Raw genomic sequence first — 20,771 nt, forward strand, 5'->3', positions numbered from 1 at the left:
AGTGTCACTTGCTGAGCAGCGGTGAAGAGAGCTGGACAGTGTAGGCTCAGATCAGAGAGCATTGGGATTACATAAGAAAAATGGTGAGCTTCTCACTCATGACAAATACTAGGTTTAATGAACTCCTAATCTCCCATTAAGTATACTAACTCCAGTTCTGGAAGATCAAACGTTTTCTGGATCTCATTTTTAATTTTTACATTTATCTGCAATGTTACTCTCTCCCTGTAAAGCTGGAAGTCTGTTCATGGGTATTCCTTCTCCTCTGAGCGTATATGACATGTACAAAAACTTGAATAAGAGTGAATGTGGAGGTTACCTCAGCTTTCATAGCTACTTAGAAGGAGCTACGAATGGCCTCCCCTTTTCTCCTCTTTGTAAACCTGTTAGTGTACTAGGAATAAGGAATGTCTAAGTACCTAACTGTACAGGAAGAGGAAGATTGACCACTAGGACACAGTGTTCCTATCTGAAGTCATCTCCAAGACACAGAGGACAAAAAGAAAATCCTCTTGTTCAACAAGATATACAAAGGAAGCTATTACTGCAGACATCAGAATTACTACAGTTTGCTAAGATGAATGCCTGGGTAAGTACTCATTGAAGACATTCTGCTCAATGCCTTTTTAACAGCAACAGCAGCACAAGATTAAAAGATTTATGGTTAAATATCCCACTCTTTCCTGAATCAGAAGTTTTAGTGAAGAGGCTTATGGATATGTTGCATTCTAGCTTCCATGTTACCAAAACACTACACCAACCTTCCTCTTAAGTTTTACCTCCTCTACTCTGCAAGTCCACCTCTGTAAAGCAGTTACCATATGCTCAACTCACAGCTTGCACTTGAGCTTTCTCTATTTACACAGGATCTAAACATACACTTAAATGCTTTGCTGAAAAAGAGATGAATTTTTGAGTCATGGACACTTTGGAATCAAAATCAAAGAATTAAGAAGTCCAGAACCTGGATTTATGGATATACAAAAGTAGAATAGCATGCCTTTAACACTGTCTGATGAGTCCTTTCTGGGATGAATGTGTGCTTGAGAGGACGAAAAAGAAATAGCAAAATGTCTTCTTGTTGCCCAAAGGTATTTAATACGGCGGACCAAGGGGAATATAATCAGCATTAAAGTGCTGTTCATAAATAATGGACAATCTAGCAGCTTTTATCTACTCTGCACTTTATTTTAAAGTTACTACTGCTGAATATTTCACGAGCAAAAGGTCATTTATTGTGGCTTTTAAATTATACAATTCAGAAACCGTTAGGAAAGAAAGTTCTATATTGCAATGGAACAATAGTGAGTTTTGAGTATCTGGAGAAACATGGGCCACCTTAAATACATATTTTGAAACCTACCACATACAAACTAATGGGGACATCTTTGCCCTGAACTATAACTACTGTTTTTTAAGATGTCCAATCCTATTCAGCAATACAGTATTTAATATATAGTGAAGCATAAACCTTTAATGTACATTCTCCTGAGCTGTCAGTTCTAGTTTGCATTTCTTATCAAAATATACTGCTGATCACAGGTCATTTAGATGCGCATCCGTGACAGCCATTTTCAGGAAATCTATTTTCTGCATATTATTTTAAAGGTGTATTTTATTACAGCCTTTTCAAATGACAATTAGAGTTCCACATAAACAAAACCATTAAGGAAGCACACTGGTGAACAGGTGAATTGTCAAGATGAGTTAGAAGTAACCTTAGCTCTGTCCTCTGTGAATATAAGGCCATGAAACAGACCTACTGCTGCATCCAGAGGCAGATGTTCTGTGGGTGTAGATCAGCACGACTTTACAGAAGTCAGTCATGCTACATCTGGTTTCTATCAACAGAAGCACCAGTATGCTTGTCCTTAGCACCATAACATTTACAACATCCCACACCTATAAATGACTGCCATGGGAGCCTGCTGCACTTCAGCACACCAAGCATGCCAGGGACTTGCAGCCTCAGCAAGTGCCTTCAGAACATTAGCAGGTAACATCCCTTAGCTAGAGCTGTCCTAAGGGAACTTTTCAGTTTTCTTTTTAATCCCGCACTTCCAAATCACAGGACTACTCTAACAAAAAAAAAAAAAACAAAAAACAAAAAACCCAACAACAACCAAAAAAACACCCCCAAAAAACCAACCAAACAAAAAAAAAACACCTAAAAACTACAAACACCCTCTGTCCAAAATAAGAAAAACCAAACAACCAACCCAAAATCAAAACAAATACCAGATTTTAAAATATCACAATTCCTTTTGTTTTTAAAACTAAAGTATTTTCTAGATGTGGTAACTGAGCACTGAGCTCCTAGCCCAAACCCTCTTATTTTATTCACAGTCCCCACTAAAAAAAAAAAAAAAAAAAAGGAAAAAATTTTTTAAAAATTTAAAATTACAACATGAAAGGATCTATCTGCTGAAGTTAGAAGCAATCAGGACAAAAAGTATCATACATAGCAAATCATCAACATACAGCCCCCTGCACATATAGATGACTATGCTGTCTGTGGCAAAGAAAAAAAAAGTTTATTTATCAAATGACTTATTACACTGCGAGGAGGAAATCTGAGACACCTGGATAACCTCAAGATGAATCATCTTTTTTAGCAACAAATTCCAGTGAAAGTCCCATGGAGTGATGGGACATGCATTAAAACACCATGTACTAAGCTGTTCTTTGGATTTTAGATATTCTTCTGTGCATTTGTAAAAATAAAATTGATCTTTAGCACTTATTTCAAGTAGGCTTACAGCTTTATTGAGATCATATGTCCCTCCTACATTTACCAGCAGAAAAAATCAGACAGATCTGTCATGCGTGATTTGGCATTAGACACCTCAGCTGCAGCAGTAAGGTTATTTTAAAGAGTCGTGTCTGCTTCAGTCTGAACCTTATACAACACACTATCATTGCCAAACATCTAAAATAGTTGCTAAACTCTGTATTTATAGACATAGTGAATGTGGTCCTTAATAACTCTGGTTTACTTAGGATGGTATTCAAAAGTCAATATTGTCTCATTTGTCTGGGTCTGTCAAACACAAATATCAATTTGGAAGCTGCAAGAAATGCACAGGTTTTATCCTGGCCCAATGCACAGAGACAGTTATGGGGGGTTTTTTTGTCAATAAATTCTCTCAAGACATTACATTTAAAAGCTTCAAGTGCATCAGCCAAATCCTACTTTTAAGACAACTTTTGATGCCTGTTGCAGGGCTAGTAGGAACAACGATACCTATGGGCTGTCTTGCTGCCTTTTACATTGCTCTTCTCTCATTATATTTCATGGACATGGGTGTAAAGATAAAAGAAAAAGATCTTTAGTAGGGAAAAAAAAATCAAAAGTAAGGTGTCTCTGAGGGAAGCAAAGCACCTCAGTTGTGCCCCCTGCTTCTGCAAGGAGGAAATGAAACTTGTTGGTAGAGCTTGCCAAAACAGACTGCAGCTGGATCCAAAATATTATTGATGGGTAACTGAAATTTATACACATCGATAAACACCAACACTCTAGGCTAATGAAGATACAGACATGCTCTTCTGTTTGATACTATCTAACAATTTGTCAAGGGACTGTAATTGACGCCGAAGACAGCTTGTTTACTCTGTATTAAAATACAGTATTTCATATCACACTTTAAGAGTAAATTTTATGTCTATCACCTGATACTTAGATAGAGCTTCAGATATCTAAGAGAAAATGGGATGTGTCAGTTTAGATTAGCAATCCCACAAAGAATGACCATGATACTTATATAAAACCAACCTATGGACAAGGTCGTGGAATGTAACAACCACAAAGTCTCCTACACCAAATCACCCTATGAGAACTTAATTGGCTCCTCTAGAAATTATGCAACTGTCCTGCTTCTTTTAGAAGAGAGTCAAAGAACAGGTGCCCATTTCCCTTATTCCACCCTCATCCCGTGATGCCACGAACAAGAGAGAGAAAACAGATGTAGTCATTCCAAGTGCCAGTGTTCTACGTGTAACTATACGAAGAAACGCTTCTTGGAAGAAAATCCTTGCATTGAAAAAACTCAGGTATCACTGAACTCACTCCACAGTTCATAGAGGTCAAACAGATCAACTTACGTAGCTCTCCTACTCTCAGAATTTCACACAGCATCTTTGTCAGCTCAATACTGCTTCGGCCAAATGGGCACTCATGCTTGTCTTCTCGACTGCTGTTCTCCAGGACAATCTGAAGGTGGAATCAAAATGGAAAAAAAATCAGTTTGAAGAACCCATGAGTTGCAACACTGTTCTCCACATCCAACATTCACAGGACATATCAGACTTAGTCTAAGAAACTGTATAGGGAATTCAGGAAAACGTATTTTCATAAACCTCATTCTTCCCCGCAGCTAAATGAACTATGCCATTTATGTCATGGCTTCAAACTGAAAGAGAGTAGGCTTAGATGAGATATTAGGAAGAAATTCCTAATATCTGTGAGGGTGGTGAGGCACTGGAACAGGTCGCTTAGAAAATCTGTGGATGCCCCATCCCTAGAAGTGTTCAAGGCCAGGCTGGATGAGGCTTTGTGTAACCTGGTCAAGTGGAAGGTTTCCCTCCCCTGAGGTTGGAACTGATGATTTCTGAGGTCCCTTCCAAACCATTCTATGATTCTATGTCTGAGGCAGTAAGCAACAGTGCTGCTCCATGACCAGCTGGGAAGTTTTGACATTGCTATGCAATGTTGCTGTTCTGCACCACCCTGACTTGGAGAAACTGAAGTAGAAGTCAAAGAGAAAGAAATTGGTTCATTTTAAATGTGCTGGTTAAAGGATATTAGGTAAATCATTGATAGGCATGCACACACCTAGAAGGATCTATAAAGCCAAACTGGGACAGAATGTTCATCACTGGATTCAGTCTTCAAGGTAGGTTCAAGTGATAAATTCAAATAGCACACAAAGGAAGAAAATGTCTGCATTCTCTCTATTATGAAAAGAATTTTTGCTTATGTGCAAAACATTTCAGAGAACAATCACTGTTGTATCAAGCCCATGAATGAATGGTGCAAAAATGACTGAAGGAGAGTATCTGCATTCTCTATTGAGTGACACTGTAAAATAAATGGAAGAAAATAACTCTTCCACATGTATATACCCATTAAGTTCTGCCATATCTGATACAGTGAAGATAAAGTTTGCCTTGGCACTACAGCTAAATAAGAAATGAAAAGTTATAAAAATACTACAGATTTCACTGAAACAGTGAGCCTGAAAAAAAGAACAAAATAGGGTCTGGGAAAAAAAAATGAACTTATCAAAGCAAATTTGAAGTGAGAATTGTCTTTGCAGAACAAACTTTGCCACTTTACAAAAAGAAAAACCTCATCCTAAGCAGCTGCTGCATAGCCTAGGGATGAGGGACAGAAGAAGAAAATGAATTTCAAAGGTAAGATATTTTGCCAAGCAGCAGAGAATCCCAGAAGGTCTCTAAATTTTTCTCACAAACAGGTGTTTAGACATTGCTCTCTGCCTTGCATTCCTCCCATCTTGTTAGCCCCTATCTCCATCATGGTTTTTGTTTTTTTGGCTTTTTGTGTTGTTTGTGGTTTTTTTACTTGTTTGTTTTAAATATTTTCAATTTTTACAGCAAAAAAAGGTTTGCAAATTCAAGGCTGGAATTCCACCCAAAACCAGGAGGAAAGGTTGAGGGGAGGAGCAGTTTAATGCTGGATGGCACTAAAAACTTTCCTTCACTCCTGAGATCTTGGTTTTGACTGTTTAGGTCTAGAAGACTTTCCTGTGAAGCAGTTACATATGGGAAAAGAGTGAAAACCCTAAAGCAAGTAGGAAAGTTATGTGCTTCACACAGAATGCCAAGGTCTCTTCAAAAAGCATCTGTTTTAGTCCTACAGTACAAAGGGCAGCCTCTAGCAGCTCCCAACCCATCACTCAGGGATGTGAAAGGATGGATGTTCTCTGTGTTATGAGAAAATGTGATCTCTCAGTTTTGTTTTCCAGTGCTGCTGTTTCCTTTGATTGCTTACACTTCCCACAGAAGCTTAGAAAGTCATTAGGGATATGATATATACTTTATCACCACAAATTTTTACTGGCCTTTTCCAATAGTACTGTGTCATGTTCCAGAGTCTGCCAAGAGGACTTTTCCTTCTAAAAGTTTTGGTTTAAATGCCATGTAATTGCTCCATGTCATCTCTGGGTAACAGTAAATCAGAGAAACACCCCTGCTATTTTTGTTTTACGTTGCTGCAGTCGCTGTTCAAGAAACATGTGAATATGACTTTATATTCAGGATGAGTCATCCTGCTTCACTCTCTCTCATGGAGGATAGTGCTACAGTTCTACACCCAAAAGCAGAAGAAATGATAGAGTAGCACCAGCACAATGGAAAGCTGTGTGTCTCAATACCTCCCTAAGATCACTTCTCTCATTCTTTTTATTACCCTGTTTTATCTCTCACATAATAAAACATAAAATCTGCATACTGGAGCAGGGGGTTGCTTCAACACAGATTTAGATACAGCAGAGAAACACTGGTAATAAAATCAATGGAGAGGCAAATTGAAAGGGCAAGAGGGAGAGGGAGGCATGGGGATGTATTTCTGCATGCTTCTGGCAAATGCACTTTGTTGAGTCTCACATTAACCCGACACATTAACATTTCATGAGCACATAAATATTTAATGGTGACACCATATATGCATATAATGTAAGACAGAATTACAGCAATCAATAAGAATGCCAGAGAAATAGTTAAGGCACTGTGTATTGCTATACAGCAAATTAAATGGCAATTTGAGTAATCAATATGTAAAGCAGTCTTAAAATGATCCTCAGACACACTCTCTACAAACAACAGTTTTTTTTAGCATTTGCTGTACAAAATAAAGCAGTGCTGCCATGTCACATTTCTGTAAGAAAGTAAGATGGACAGCCCTTTACTGCATCTAAATATCTGTAGGCAAATTTGACAGATATGGATCTTCTGCAAGAAACAGCAACAGTAAAAAGGGAAAGAAAAAAAATAGGTTCTTATAAATATCCAAAGAGAAATCATTCCTAGTCTTGGCAACAGATTTACAACATTCATTATTATATTTGTAATACTCTTTTCACGACTTCACGACTCATATCCTGTTCCAAAGTAAAATGCTATAAATAGAGCTGATAAGGGCATGGTTTTAATGTTATTTCCTTTATCACTGTGGTTACGGAGGAGAAATAAGCAGGGAACGGACACGTTCCCTTCATAAACTGGTAAAAACAATACCAGGGAAAGAAATATAACACACAGCTCAAGACAGAAAATACTTTGTTCTATCTATAGAGCATACTCCTGGCTTGAGTCACGTTTTTATCACAGCAGTTATTTTACCACTGGAAGGAAAGTAGTGAGGAAGTTGCAAGCCCACACAACCTTCCTTTAAACGGAGGTCTATCATTAATGCTCATTAAGTGCTCCACCCTGTTATCTTCCTCCGCCTCCCCATCAAAAATCCATAGTGAGTTGCAGATCCACCAGACATTCAAAACCAGCTGTTACAGTGGTTAGATTTTGCTTGGGGAAAACAAAAAAATCAAAATCATAGACCATGGACATTGCAGTAGAATTCCTGGCACCACAGAATTGCAGAATCATTTAGATTGGAAAAGATATTTAGAGATCATCCAGTCCAACCATTAACCCAACATTGCTGAGTCCAGCACTAACTAAGCCATGTCTCCAAGTGTCTACATCTACATGTCCTTTAAATACCACCAGAAATGGTGACTCAACCACTACCCACTCCCCTGAGAAGCTATTCCAGTCATTGACAACCTTTCCCATGAAGAAATTTTTCCTGGTATCCAATCTAAACCTCCACAAGCACAGCTTAAGGCCATTTACTCTTGTCCAGTTGTTTCTTCCTTGGGAGAGAACAAATCCTACCTTGCTACAACCTCCTTTCAGGGAGTTGTGGAGAGTGATAAGGTCTCCCCTGAGCTTCCTTTTCTCCAAGTTAAACACCCCCAGCTCCCTCAGCTGCTCCTTATTGTGCTCCACACCTTCCCCAGCTCCGTTGCCCTTGTCTTGACAAACTCCAGCACCTCAATGTCTTTCTCACAGTAAAAGGCTCAAAACTGAACACAGGCTTCAAGGTGTGGCCTCACCAGTGCTGAGTGCAGAGGGACAATCACTGTCCTGGCCACAGTATTGCTGATCCAAGCCAGGATTTTAGTGGCCTTTATGGCCACCCGGGCACACTGCTGGCTCACATCCCATCTTACTTCTGTACTATCTTGACACTGGTTGACTTGGCTGCCCTTTATTCCAATACTACGAATCTATTTCTGCCAGTTTTTTCTGTCTTCAGTCCTTGTGAAGTTACAAAATTGGGTAGGTCAAACATGGAAACGCACCTTATAATACACTAGAGGTTATAAAGTTAAAAACCAAAATGAGCTCACAGTACAGGAGTATTAAATTCTGCAGATCCTCATCTCTTCCTCTTGTGTCTTTGATCAATACTGCCCATTACCATGAGACAGAAAAAAATCCACCGTAATGTGTAATATTCAACAACAATGTATATTTTTTCATTTTGGGAAGAGCAAAAAATTCCAAACAAAAATCTCAATAGAAAAACAAAGAAAATTACCAAGAGAGGGCAGACAGGAAATGCCTTTGTGATGTTCTTTGTAAAAATAAACAAAACAATAAACAAAACAATAGCAGCTCAGAAAATTAAAGGGAAAAAAAGATAAACTGAGTGAGAGAATCATAGAATGAGAAGAAAATGAATGAGATTAATTGACTAGCAGAGAGAGAAAGGAAGAGGTTGCAAAATGTTTTTCAAAAATGTAAGAAGGTGAAATTTTTAGGAAATCAGTGTTATCCATATTCTCGACAGTTCTACAGATGTAAGTCTGTAGCCTGTTAAGGCATGAGAGTTTGCCAGTATTAGTTGTAGAATACAGTACTGTACAGTTATTATTTTAAATTATCTACTATATACGTTCATCTATCTACAGAACTAAATCCAGCTGGTGTCCAGTAAGAGACTGAATGAGAGATGTGGGACTCCAGGTGGCTCTTCAAAATGCAGTTTATTACATCCAAGATGTTACAGCAGTCCAGGGTCGTGGATGACAGAGCCTGTGCCTACAGCTGACAGCTCCTGCTGCAGGCAGGCCTGGAGTCCCATAGTTTAGGTTAGAAATTAATTATATACTTTTCTTTGCAGAGCATCTTAATACAGAAGAACCAATCTATACCTTAACTTTTACCTATAACATATCATAATTACTATAGTTACCATATTCATGTTACTACTCTCCAATCACTAAAAGTTAGTACATTGCAGTTTAAGTGGGAAGTTGTTTTTCGGTTTTCTTGCAGTGGAAAATTCTGAGACCTTTTTTCTACTCACAACATCTGCTGACTTGTTTGCCTGTGCTATCTTTCTGCTTGGTGAAAACATCATCTTGTTTGAGGTGGGTTCATTCTTTGCTCTAAGTCATAAAAACCCCCCTTCTAACTAACATACCCTTTGCCTCCTTGGTTATCCAGTAAGACTGGTTCAGCAATTGTTTTCTTCTATATCAAAACTTGCTTCCATCTCTATTCCTTCTTCAGATTCTATATTCAAAAATCTTTCTGCTAAGCATACATATCTGTGAGACGTTCTTGTCAAACTTTCATCCTTCCCAACAGTGTCCAGTCACCAGTGGTGCACCGCAGGGATCAGTATTGAGCCTAGTCCTGTTTGACATCTCTGTCAATGATTTGGGTGAGGGGACCGAGTGCCCCTTCAGTCAGTTCACAGATGATGCCAAGGTGGATGGGAGTGCTGATCTACTGGAGGGTAAGAAGAAGGATCTTGACAGACTGGATGATGGGATGGGGAAAACTGTCTGAGGTTTAACAAGATACCTACCAGTGGCCTGGCCAGAAAATAAAAATTTGGTTTTAAATCTAATTTAAAAAACCCCAAACTTATAATGAAGAAAACAAATACATAAAATGTAAATATGCAAAATTAGTAAATAAAAATATTAAAAGCTATTTTCAAATTTAAAATAAAATAAATTTAAGTATCATGCCAAGATCACAGAGAAATAATGCAAATTTCCCAGTAGGAAAAAAAAACTCCTTACAAGATACCAACCTCAAAATCAAAAAGAATTTCTAAATTTATGGCAGTGTGCCTTTATGATTTTCCATTGAATTATTCATTGAGTCTGTCACTACCTCAGGAGCCCAAAATAGACCCTCAGAAGGCAGTGGACTACGTGAAGGATTTTCCACACTTGACTACTATGGGTTTTTAAGTCTGCATCAGCTTCAATAGTGAAGCTTATACCTGCATCTAAGAGTTAATGACTGACAAAAGGCAAAATTTTGAAGACAGGTATCTTCAAAAGCTTCCTCATCAAAATCCAGGAGGCTGAAATCACCAGACAGAAACATTTCTCCTTCACTGGGAAGAAATATCGACCTAGCCAGTCCCTTAATCTTTCACATTAAAGATGAAATTGTCTCAAAGCATATTGCCTATGGCAACTGCAGATGTAATTCTCAGATTCCCGAGCCAAAATCAGAGCTTGGCAATGACATAGAGATTCATTGTGATTAGGAAATAAATACAGAACTGAAAGAAAGGCAAGATCCACTGTAGCTGCATTAATACATCTAATAAGTCCCAGACTAGGCAATTCAACCAATACTGCTGCACTATTAAAAAGGAGCATTTCTACAGACCAATTTTGTAAAATGATCCTGTCTGAATAGAGAACAAGCTTTTTAGCAGTCTGCTGCAGGTTAATATCAAGAGGTTCAGAGAGCTAGTTAGTAAAGATCATAAAAATCTCCTTAGACCCAAAATGAAAGGTCAAGCAGCATTTAAATATCCAGAAATTGCAGGGATTCTCTTCCTTTTCTTGACACTGCTTTTTTTTTTTCCCCTAAGTCTCCTTTTCACATATGGTAGGCTTCACCATTCCCTCTTCATTTAGGTGCTCTAGGTAAGTCTCAGAAGCAAATCTTTAAGATCTGCTTCCTGAGAAGGGTAAGAGACTACTGCAAACAGACTCAGTTTCTATTCATCCTCATCACCAACTTTGCTTTCTTCCTAAGGTAGCTTGTCATTTGCTTCAGCATCAGTCTTCTTCCAACATCCTTCACTCTGCACGGTCCCCTCTGATGCTGTGTTTTTAATTTCCAATGCTTCCTCTCTCTCTTTATCTTGCTCTTCCTTGACATTCCTGAGTCATTATTGAAATTTCTCATGGCAAAGCTAAAATAAAGTGACAGTTATTTCTGTCTGCTTCTGGAAGATACTAGAATTGCAATTGAAACAAAGATCTGCAAGAAAAGTTGAGGCCTTCCACAGATATTGAAAAATAAGAAAGGAACCAATAATATGAGATGGCTGAACATTTTCAAAAGTTTTTTTTTCTGGAAAATTATGATGATTTACTTTTCAAACAAATATAGTGCCAAACTATCTCAAGCTAAATATGCATGGTTATGCAGGTGCTCATCTAGCAATAAATTTTCGTTCTCACACAACAGCTTAGCAATAAGCATGACTGCAATTTTTATTTTCCATCTTAAGATAAATATGCAGTGGTTTGTCTCGTATCTTCCTCCTTTCTTTGCAGAAGAGCCTTCTTCTTCTTCTCTCTATGAAGAACCAACCAAATAATCATAAAGCCTGGTGGCAAGGCCCAAGATGAGAAGTTTCCCATCACCCTGTCATCCTCAGAAGCAGCACCAGAATGTGCTCTTCACTTTGCAAGTCACAGGTATGTGAGAGGGTGTTGAACTGGTCCAGTTGGGAAACTACCAGTCAGGTATTCCTCTCCCTCCATGCCCTCCTACAAATGTAAGAAGGCAATGCTTTTCCTGAAGTTCTCTCCTGGCTCACCAATGGCAGAGGTGGAAGGCAGAAACCTGAAGTATCTGCAGAATACATCAGATATAGTTTTTGATTTTTTTCTTTTTTCCATAATGTAAAACAGACCCCATGGGTGCCCTAATGTTATTGTGGTATGGCTATATGAGAAAATCAATAGCACATCAATGAGCCTGGCAGCCAGAGTTACCTCACAAATGCTCTGGACACGGGGTAAATGGGAAAACCCCTGACAATCAAGAGTTAGTTTTCTCTCCTGATGCATATGCATCTCAGCTTTGCAGGTGGAGGGATTGTGGCTGCACAGAAAATAGCCCAATCTTTGTATGCCACTGTTGCAGCCTCGGTGTGATCCAAAACCTTTTGAGGACAGTTGCTAGGCTTGTAACAATTTCTGAGCCCTTTGGATCAGGATGTCATTTAGACAACAGCTGCCATAAACATGGGAACGTTTAGAAGTGCTATGAATGGTGGAAAGTGATCTGAACTCATGCAGAACTGTAAGATGCCATATGTATCCCACTGCACATTCCACACAGGGCTGTGCAGAGAGTGCCATGACTCCCTTACAGCTCCCGTCCTCAGTGCTAATTTTGTGTTTATGCTGCAATCAGCAACTCCAGGATTTTGCATCTTTAACTGCAGAGGGACCCATCTCAATCCCCCTCGGTGATGGAGGCCCTCAGGGTTGTCATGTAAAAGGGAAACATTATGTGATATTTGGGAAGAAACAAAACACAGGCAGAAAGACACTTAGATATGCAAGTGTAATGGAAAGCTTGGCTGAGAAAAGTCAAGAATACATTAATAATCTGGAAACCTGGCTTAGGCAATTAGGTCTCTCTGCATTCATTCACAAGACTCATCAGGAAGACTCATGTAAAAAAACCTCATTTTCTCTCTACTTTCTAGAGAAAAAAAGAAGTTACATCTCTTTTCCTGCTATTTCTGGGAGGGGAGGAAAGCATGGCAGAAATCAAGTTCAATTTTGTTTCAGAAAAATGCTGAAATTATATGTTGGACTCCTCATATCTGATCAGGAGAGAGTGAGTAGGCACGAGGAGACTTTGTGAATTGATGGAAGGATGTGTAGGCAGCCTCCTATACAACAACTGCATGGGTTAGAAAGTATACGGCAGACAGTCTGACTGTGACTCAACCCATTTAGGTTCTGAAAGGTCTCTGCAGGATGCCAGCAATCTTCCTGCCTGCATCACTGGCACTTTCAAACAGCACCTGCTCCTCCTCTCTGACTTCTGAAAACTTCAAATGCAAAAGAGTTCCCTCCTCAGCCTCCCCAAATGTAGCTGCTGGGGAAGAAGTGTCCCTGCATTACAACTGTGTGAGTAACCAAATTACCAGCTCAGCAAATTCAGGGGAAGGGGGATTTTCTAGTACTTACCATAAACCCAGTCAGGTGCTAATTTTCAGGTAATCAAAGTAATTATTGGTGCAACCAAAGTGCATATGTTGGGGTTTTTTTTTACTTGGAACATTGTAATAACTTTTAAAACTTGTTGCATACCACTAAGTATCTTACACATCACTCACAAAAATTTAGACGCGTTGGATCCATTATAAAACGGATCCAATTTTCAGCATGGATTTGAGCACTGCCTCCCCACCCCAGCGATAATCTTTTATATGGAAAATCTTATACGCAATATCAAACAAATATTTGAACAAAATAGATAAAATCAGTAGGAAAAGGGATAAACTTTCTCTTCTGCAGATGAGACTTGAATTTCAGGCTAGAGTAAAATGGTATTTTTCCTAGAGATGAAGGGCCTACTAATCTAATTAAGAGCAAAGAACTGGACATAAACTTAGGCAGCCACCTGGACAGAACCCAAAATAGGTGACCAGCCAATGTTCAGACCCAAAGCTGCTAATTTTATTTGTATTTTCTGCCTGAAGCACCAATCCTTTGTGCTTAAATAAAATGATGAGACACAGTATGTGTCCTCTCAAGGCAGAACCTGACCCTAAAGCAGCAATGAGTCCTGCTAGAATATAGCTGGTCAGAAACACAGAAGAAAAATATAGACAAGCCACCAATTTGTCAGTCATCAAATTCATTAGAATGAGAAAGGTTTGTTCCACAGACTCTTTACACACAGAAAAATTAAAAGGCACACTACTACAAGTTACCAGTAAGAAAAATTTCAATATGTCTGTACTGAATAAAGTCTGCTTTCAATGGTAACTTATAATTTTATTTTTAAAATTAGTAGAATGTGAAGCTGAAGCAGTTTTGGAAATTGAAAGTGGGGGAACACATGATTTGTCTGCTACAAAAGAACAAAAAAATTATCTGTCACAAAGCTTTATTCCAATCATTTTCTTCTCTGTTAAATTTAATTATACACTCTAGCTGTCCTATAATTACGGATCTTGGGAAGCTGCCAATTATTTCCTGTGGAAAATTTTAAAATTTCTCACAGAAATTCAGCATTAGTTCCATCAATGCATTCCATATACTATGTCATCACTTTTTAAAAGCCAAGCCTCTATAGTGATTGATTATTTAAGTGCAACATGAAAAAATCCAGTGTATATCAGTCACTGATAGCACCAGACAATTAATGAAAGACAAAGGAAAGATAACTCAACAGGAAACTAATTCAATAGGACACTTTTTAAAAAACCAAATGATAGTTAATAACACCACACAGTCATAGAGAACATGTTTGTTTTTTTCCCATTCACTAAACAATCTTTCTACTGGAGGCTCCCATCATCTTGTTTGGCAAACGAAACCCTGAGGTTCAAAATCTGTTAACTCAAAGTTTGTATAAACACTGTGTTTATCTGAAAGAAGACAGCAAGTAAAGAAAACATATTACTGCAATTTCAGGAAAAAAGTATCCTATGGGGAAAGAAGTGGATTGTGGGGAAGTAGTTAAAAAAGAATAAAACAGGGGGAAAAGTGTAGGTATTTTTGTTTCCTCCTTCACCGTGCAACACCCATATTTTTACCCTCAAATGCCTTTTTGCTTTCAAGACGCAGAGTTACCCATCTGCTGCAATGCCTTCACACCCATGTTCTTTAACAAATGGCAATTGTATTTACTCTTCCTACTTTAGTGTGCTAAAGTACATTAGTTTTCAACTGGTCTTTGAAGCCCCACTGCCAGTCCCCAAGAGGGCACCTCAGTTTCAGACATCCTTCCTACCTAACTAATCTATTTATTATGCAAATTACTTCTAAGCAGAATCTCTTGTGAGAGACAGAACAAGGATTGAAAAGGGAAGAGATTACTTATTGACTGTATTCTCTTCCAACTTCTGCTTATCCATTATTTTCATTAATACAAGAACTAAGGGTCATGGAGCAGGGGCATCCTAAGAGTCACAGGTCAGACTGCAGGGAATTGTGCTGCCCATTAAAATGCAGCATTGCCAATACACTCACTGAAACCATTATGACTTCCTGATAGTGTCTCTGCTTAATACATCACATTCTATCAGGGAAAACTTCAGATATTCCCAGTTTGTTTCAAACCAGCTCTGATTTTCAGCCTCAATTTCTAATTACTGCATAACAGAGATAGTATCTGGAGCTTAGGAATTAACCCATGGCTCAGAAACCAATTGAATTGCAAAGAGACAAGTTGAAAATAATCTCTTCTCCTAGGAACCAAACTATTTCCTTGTATCAGCAATGAAAAGAGAAGAGCTCCTGTCAAACAAGTTTTTCAGGATGCAAGTGTATAGCCGACTGTATAGTTAACAATTTCTTGTGGAAACTTCAGCTTGACCACAGGAGGAATTTTATTAGGGTACAGGAGTAGAAATTCATCTGAAAAAATCAGCAAGGTCAACAGGCTGTACAAGTAGAGCAAATTGGCATTGTGGGAGGTTTGGGGGCTGAAGGCCATGAAGAAAAGGTAATGTTAGATGTGAAATAAGGAACTTGAAAAGGGAACAGGCATGTCAGGGCCCACAGGAAACTACTGCACACCACCTAGCAAGTCAAAGAGATGAAGAGAGAGAAAGTAGGTGTCTTTCGCAATCAAAGACTATCAACGCTGTAGGAGTTGCACAACACCATCATCTCAGAGGTGTTCCTACTGCGCCAGCAATGCTGTATAAACTCTAAGTAGAACTCCTCAGAGTGGTGGATAGACTAACACACTCCCAAAGCACATTTACAGTCCCCAAAGCAGCTTTAGGCAAGCAATTGAATCTAAGAGTGCCTCTGCAAGGCACTTCTAGTGGATGTGTACTCTTTCTCAGGAGGGAAATACATGAGGCAGTCAGGCACTCTCCTAACAGGAACCATGCAGGAATAAAAACAGGCAGCTCAAAACAACAAAAATTCTCAGTAATGCAGCAGCAAAAATACTGCATTATAGAAACAGGGCTGAGCCGGCAGCAAAATCCTTTCCAAAAAGTGGCTAATTACGTGCTTCACTGAATCCAATTTTTAAGACAGCATTTGCAACATGAACATGAAAAAATAAGAAAATCTTGAGACATGTCAATAAAAGCTCTATTTCAACAGAATGTTTGTCCTCTTTCAAACGTTTCAGACTTCTTTAAAACATATCTGACCCATTTGGAAGCTCTGGCTACCTCTAATTCTCTTAACAGAATTTCCATAAGTATGAAGTAGCACATTCCAGATCTCATCAAATTTTAATGAGAAACAGTAAGCAATCTTCTTTTTATAAACAAAACCACTATTCAGCATAGTTTCTCCAGAAAACATGTTCTTTGTTTAGTACCTGAGATAGTCCTTGATTTCAGGGATTTATAGGGATTGATAAATACTATTGTATTGCATACTACCACGGTGTCTTTTCAAAGAGTTACTGCTAGATTCTGATGGAGGAGAGAGAGCCATTTAAAGAGCAAATCCTACAATCCCATCATTGTATGGCATTATGCCCATATATATCAGCAGGCCCTTTGCAAACCTATTAGAGCTTTGACACCAATTTACTTCAAACAGACAACAGATGATAACATACATTAAAAGATCACTCTTGACTTTTAGTGCAAATAATTGGTGTGTCTACTTTTTTCTTGCTATACACAATCTTCTTTAAGCAGGTTTGCATGAGCATTTTCCTTGGGGAATTAAACCATCCCTATGAACTCCAGACACTGACTTTCATGACTATCCTCCTTTCCTATCTGTGCTTGCTTGGTTTATGCTTGGTAAGCTCTTCAATAAAGTTCAGGAAAAGTTGTTCTCTTCAGAGGCAGGTATTATTTAGCTGTATCCCTTATCTTGTAGGGATGCAATACATAAACTCCTCTAACTGCCTTTGAACTAACCTTGAAATAATGTAGGAAGTAGAGTGGGTAGGGGGCAGGAATGGGTTATACAAGTAAATCATAATGCTTTGTACATATTTTACTCCCAGCATGACCTCTCCTAGTAGTTTTAGTGGAAGCATCTTAACTCTCAGTACCCTGCCAACTTGGACACCTCTCAAAGCACTTGATCTTCAAATCCTCCTTTCCACAAAAAAAAAATACTGTCAGTTTTTGGTAGACTTGGAGCAGGTGAGAGATTTCTGCATAATTAGTCCTTTCTGAGTTTATGGTCATCTGTCATGCATCTGACAAAAGCACAGGCTCATTTCTCTTCTCTTTGCAGGCCTAAGCAAAAAGGAATGCTTGCAAAAAGTAATATCTGAATATTTGACTCAGCAATAGAACAGAATAGAATGTTTGACTCAGCAATGACAGTCTGTAAAAGGTCTGGGAGAAAGCCACACAGTGTCTTGTCTTACGTCATGTTTTAGTGTCATGTGGTTTGTCTTCCTAGAGTTTGCTGTTAATGATATCAGGATTTTGAACCTCCCCTCCAAAGTCAACTGCAAACAGGACAAAATTACTGTGAACAGGCAACTGCAAAGATCTCCACAACAAGAGGAAGCCTTACCCGAATATAAGCATCCTGGTGATGTTTAGCAAAGTACAGCATGTTGTCAAGGGCCAGCATTCCAGGAGGGGTCTGCGTGAAATCCATTGCTGGGTTTACGTGATTCTGCAAAAAAAGAGCAAGATCACTCAATGAGCACCTTTACAAAAGCTATCAGTTCCTCAGTGTTGGTGAGCACCGTGTTAGCGTGCTGTGTCAAAAAATGGTCAGCAACAGAGTTATTTTTGCTGAGCAGAAAACTCTTAATAAGGAAATGGCCCATGCCTGGAAAAACTCTATAACCAAATGCAGCCACTATGAGGTTGGCATGTCAGTAATTCACTTCTGCAGCTGTGGAATGGATTTTCCCAAAGGCTGAACACTTTAGAAGCACAGACACCCATGTCGTTCATGGAGATAGATTCCTTGGTGGTACTACAGACTAAAAGTACATGAAATACAGATAATTGAGCCAACAGACACCAAAACACTTATTTATACAATTGTTATGGAACTATTTCAAATAAACCACAAAAAAGAGAAAAAAACCCTACCAGACTAAATAGCTGTATTATGTCTACTGGATCTTGTGGACTCCTGAACACAAAGGGACTCAGATAAAATTTTATTTGAAAATGAATAGATCATCTTGTGGAATTCAGGTACATTTTTTGTTACATTCTGAACCTGTTAGTTTCATCTATGGAATTAATGAATAAACATACCATATATAACTAGAATTCATTAGGTTCCACATGCACATACATATTGCAGATGTTCAGTTTCACACACTACATGAAAAACTATGGGTGCCCAAAATATTTATTAACTCAGCTGGTTTTTTGATTGGATGCAATGTAATATACATTTGAATAAGCTTCATCTAGTTCACAGTTTTGAAAATTTGCCTGGCTACACAAAAGAAGCTGCTCAGAAGTCCCAAGAATATGTCTCCACCAAAAAATACCTCCCTTCTGCTAAGCTCTTTTTATCACCTTTGCAATGTCTCCTTCTCTACTCATCATTCTGACACAGAAAGATATCCTAGCTCCTTTGCAATGGCATTTCTATTCTGCGAGACCCAGCTGACAGGGACTTTAAAATGCATTTACTACCAGAAAACTGGCAAAGCTCAGCATAGTTTTCTTCCATTACTCCATTTCTGCAGTGTGATCAGGGTCTGATCCACCCCCTTCACTGATAAAAGCATGGATTTTACTACTTTTCCTTCTGTTGAGTCTGTCAGGCCATAAGGTGATAGAAGTGAGTGATTCTGCTTTTTTGCCCATTTTAGCTTCAGATGTATCATACATTGGTTTTAGCCAGTCAATAATTCACAGTCACATAAAAGATTAAAAATAGTAGAAAGCAAAATTAATACACTGAGGTGCCTGCTGTGACTTCAAAAGTAGACAAATATATTATTCTGAAGATGGCATGCAGAACTTGTTGGTTGTACATTTCCACATTAGGGCTACTGGTGTACAAGCAGAACAATCACAGGCTAATTAGGGAATTAAGAGGATGCCTGGAACCCTAGATTTTATATAGAAAGATCTACGTAATAAGTATTTAAGAAGGGTAGTTGGAGTTTAGGAAGGGAAAACAATGTCTCTCTGAGTTGTAAGTTTCAAAAGCTCCCCTTTAAACTTTCTTCTTTTCACTTTCATCTGCTCATCTGAATGACAGACAATAGCCTTTCATTTCCTATTTCCCCAACTCAACGTTTCATGTTCCGCATTGATGCATTTATCAGTCAGAACATTTAAAATCAGTACAAAACTGCTTCACACACATCACAAGCCCTAATGACTTCAGCTTCTGGGAGGAGAAAACTTCCCCTCCTACAATTTTCAAGCATTTCAAAAAGGGCATTTTAAGAGAGGCTGAGTCTCACAGACACACAAATGGCCTCCCCAACTCAGCATGAATATCTTACAGATCTCTGCATTCAAAACTACCTTCACTTTGGCCACAAAGCACATGTCCTGAGGAACACCTCTTGATATGTTACTGTGTCATGAGGTCCATGAGGTCTATCTCCTTGGGAAAACTACTGGGAACTACAGGAACACCAGTCAGCAGAGAACCCTACAGCATCAGTTTTACAAAAACTTATGCAAGTAGAACTACAGCATAGGGCTGAACGTGCACTCTTGACTCCCATGCTATAGCACACGTAGGGTACACTTGGATAAATACCTGACAACCACAGAGAGTTTCAAGACCCAGCTATGTTTCTCCAACTATTAAAATACTAGTACTTATTTCACTGGCATTTACAATGGTAAAATAAATGCAGGACACAAATAAAAAGCCTGACCTACTGTCGCTTAAAAAGTTCTTTGCTTCATCCCATTTTAAATCAACAAAAAAACCAGCAAGGACATGAGGAATCTCATGACATTTAGTAAGGATGACTCATTTTGTCTCTTATCATCACTACTAGTTCTGTGGTCAATCAGAAAAACCACCTCTCCATCACTTTTACTTTATCTCCAAGTCAAGCCTGTGAACCCATTTATTTTCAGCAATTTTCCGTTGGTTTCTGTTTTTCAAAAGTTTCTGTCTCATGGGATCGCAGTATAACTAGCACTTGATCTTCAGCTCTGTTGATTTAAATAACTAGAAATACAGAAGCAGATAATAGCTGAGGATCCACAAGACAGTTCTGGCATGTGTGAGACAATACATTACCTTCAATTAGTCTTCAAATTCAAAAGGCATGTCAGACACTTTGTTCCTTTCCTTCTTTCTCCCTCCCCCTAAAATCATCTTTTTCTTAACATGATGAATATTTGAGGTTGAAATACTAAGTTATTGAGAGTGGGTTTAGAAATGAGATACAAAGCTAGATTATCTAAAATGCTGTAGTGAATAATTCAGAAGTAGGCAAACACCCCACCTACAATATAATTTATTGAATATATGGAACACAGCATTTCAGTCGTATTTATTGCATCCATTTAGTACAAAATCTATGGCATTTTTTTCTTTATGAAAAGGTAGGAA

The 20,771-nt window shown here is 38.5% G+C and overlaps 1 protein-coding gene across 6 annotated transcripts in view; it reads right to left on the reverse strand.

The window, feature by feature from the left end:
* The window catches only part of ELMO1 (engulfment and cell motility 1), a 304,241-nt gene that overhangs the window by 143,991 nt on the left and 139,479 nt on the right, over positions 1 to 20,771 (reverse strand). For all 6 annotated transcript variants that reach the window (XM_038126698.1, XM_038126700.1, XM_038126695.1 and 3 more), the window contains 2 exons: positions 17,781 to 17,885; positions 4,102 to 4,210 (listed from right to left, as the gene is read on the reverse strand). In XM_038126698.1, the coding sequence (XP_037982626.1) occupies positions 4,102 to 4,210; positions 17,781 to 17,885 (214 nt within the window). The remainder of the gene's footprint in view (positions 1 to 4,101; positions 4,211 to 17,780; positions 17,886 to 20,771) is intronic.

The sequence above is a fragment of the Motacilla alba genome, chromosome 2 (assembly GCF_015832195.1).
Source record: "Motacilla alba alba isolate MOTALB_02 chromosome 2, Motacilla_alba_V1.0_pri, whole genome shotgun sequence".
Lineage (NCBI taxonomy): Eukaryota > Metazoa > Chordata > Aves > Passeriformes > Motacillidae > Motacilla > Motacilla alba.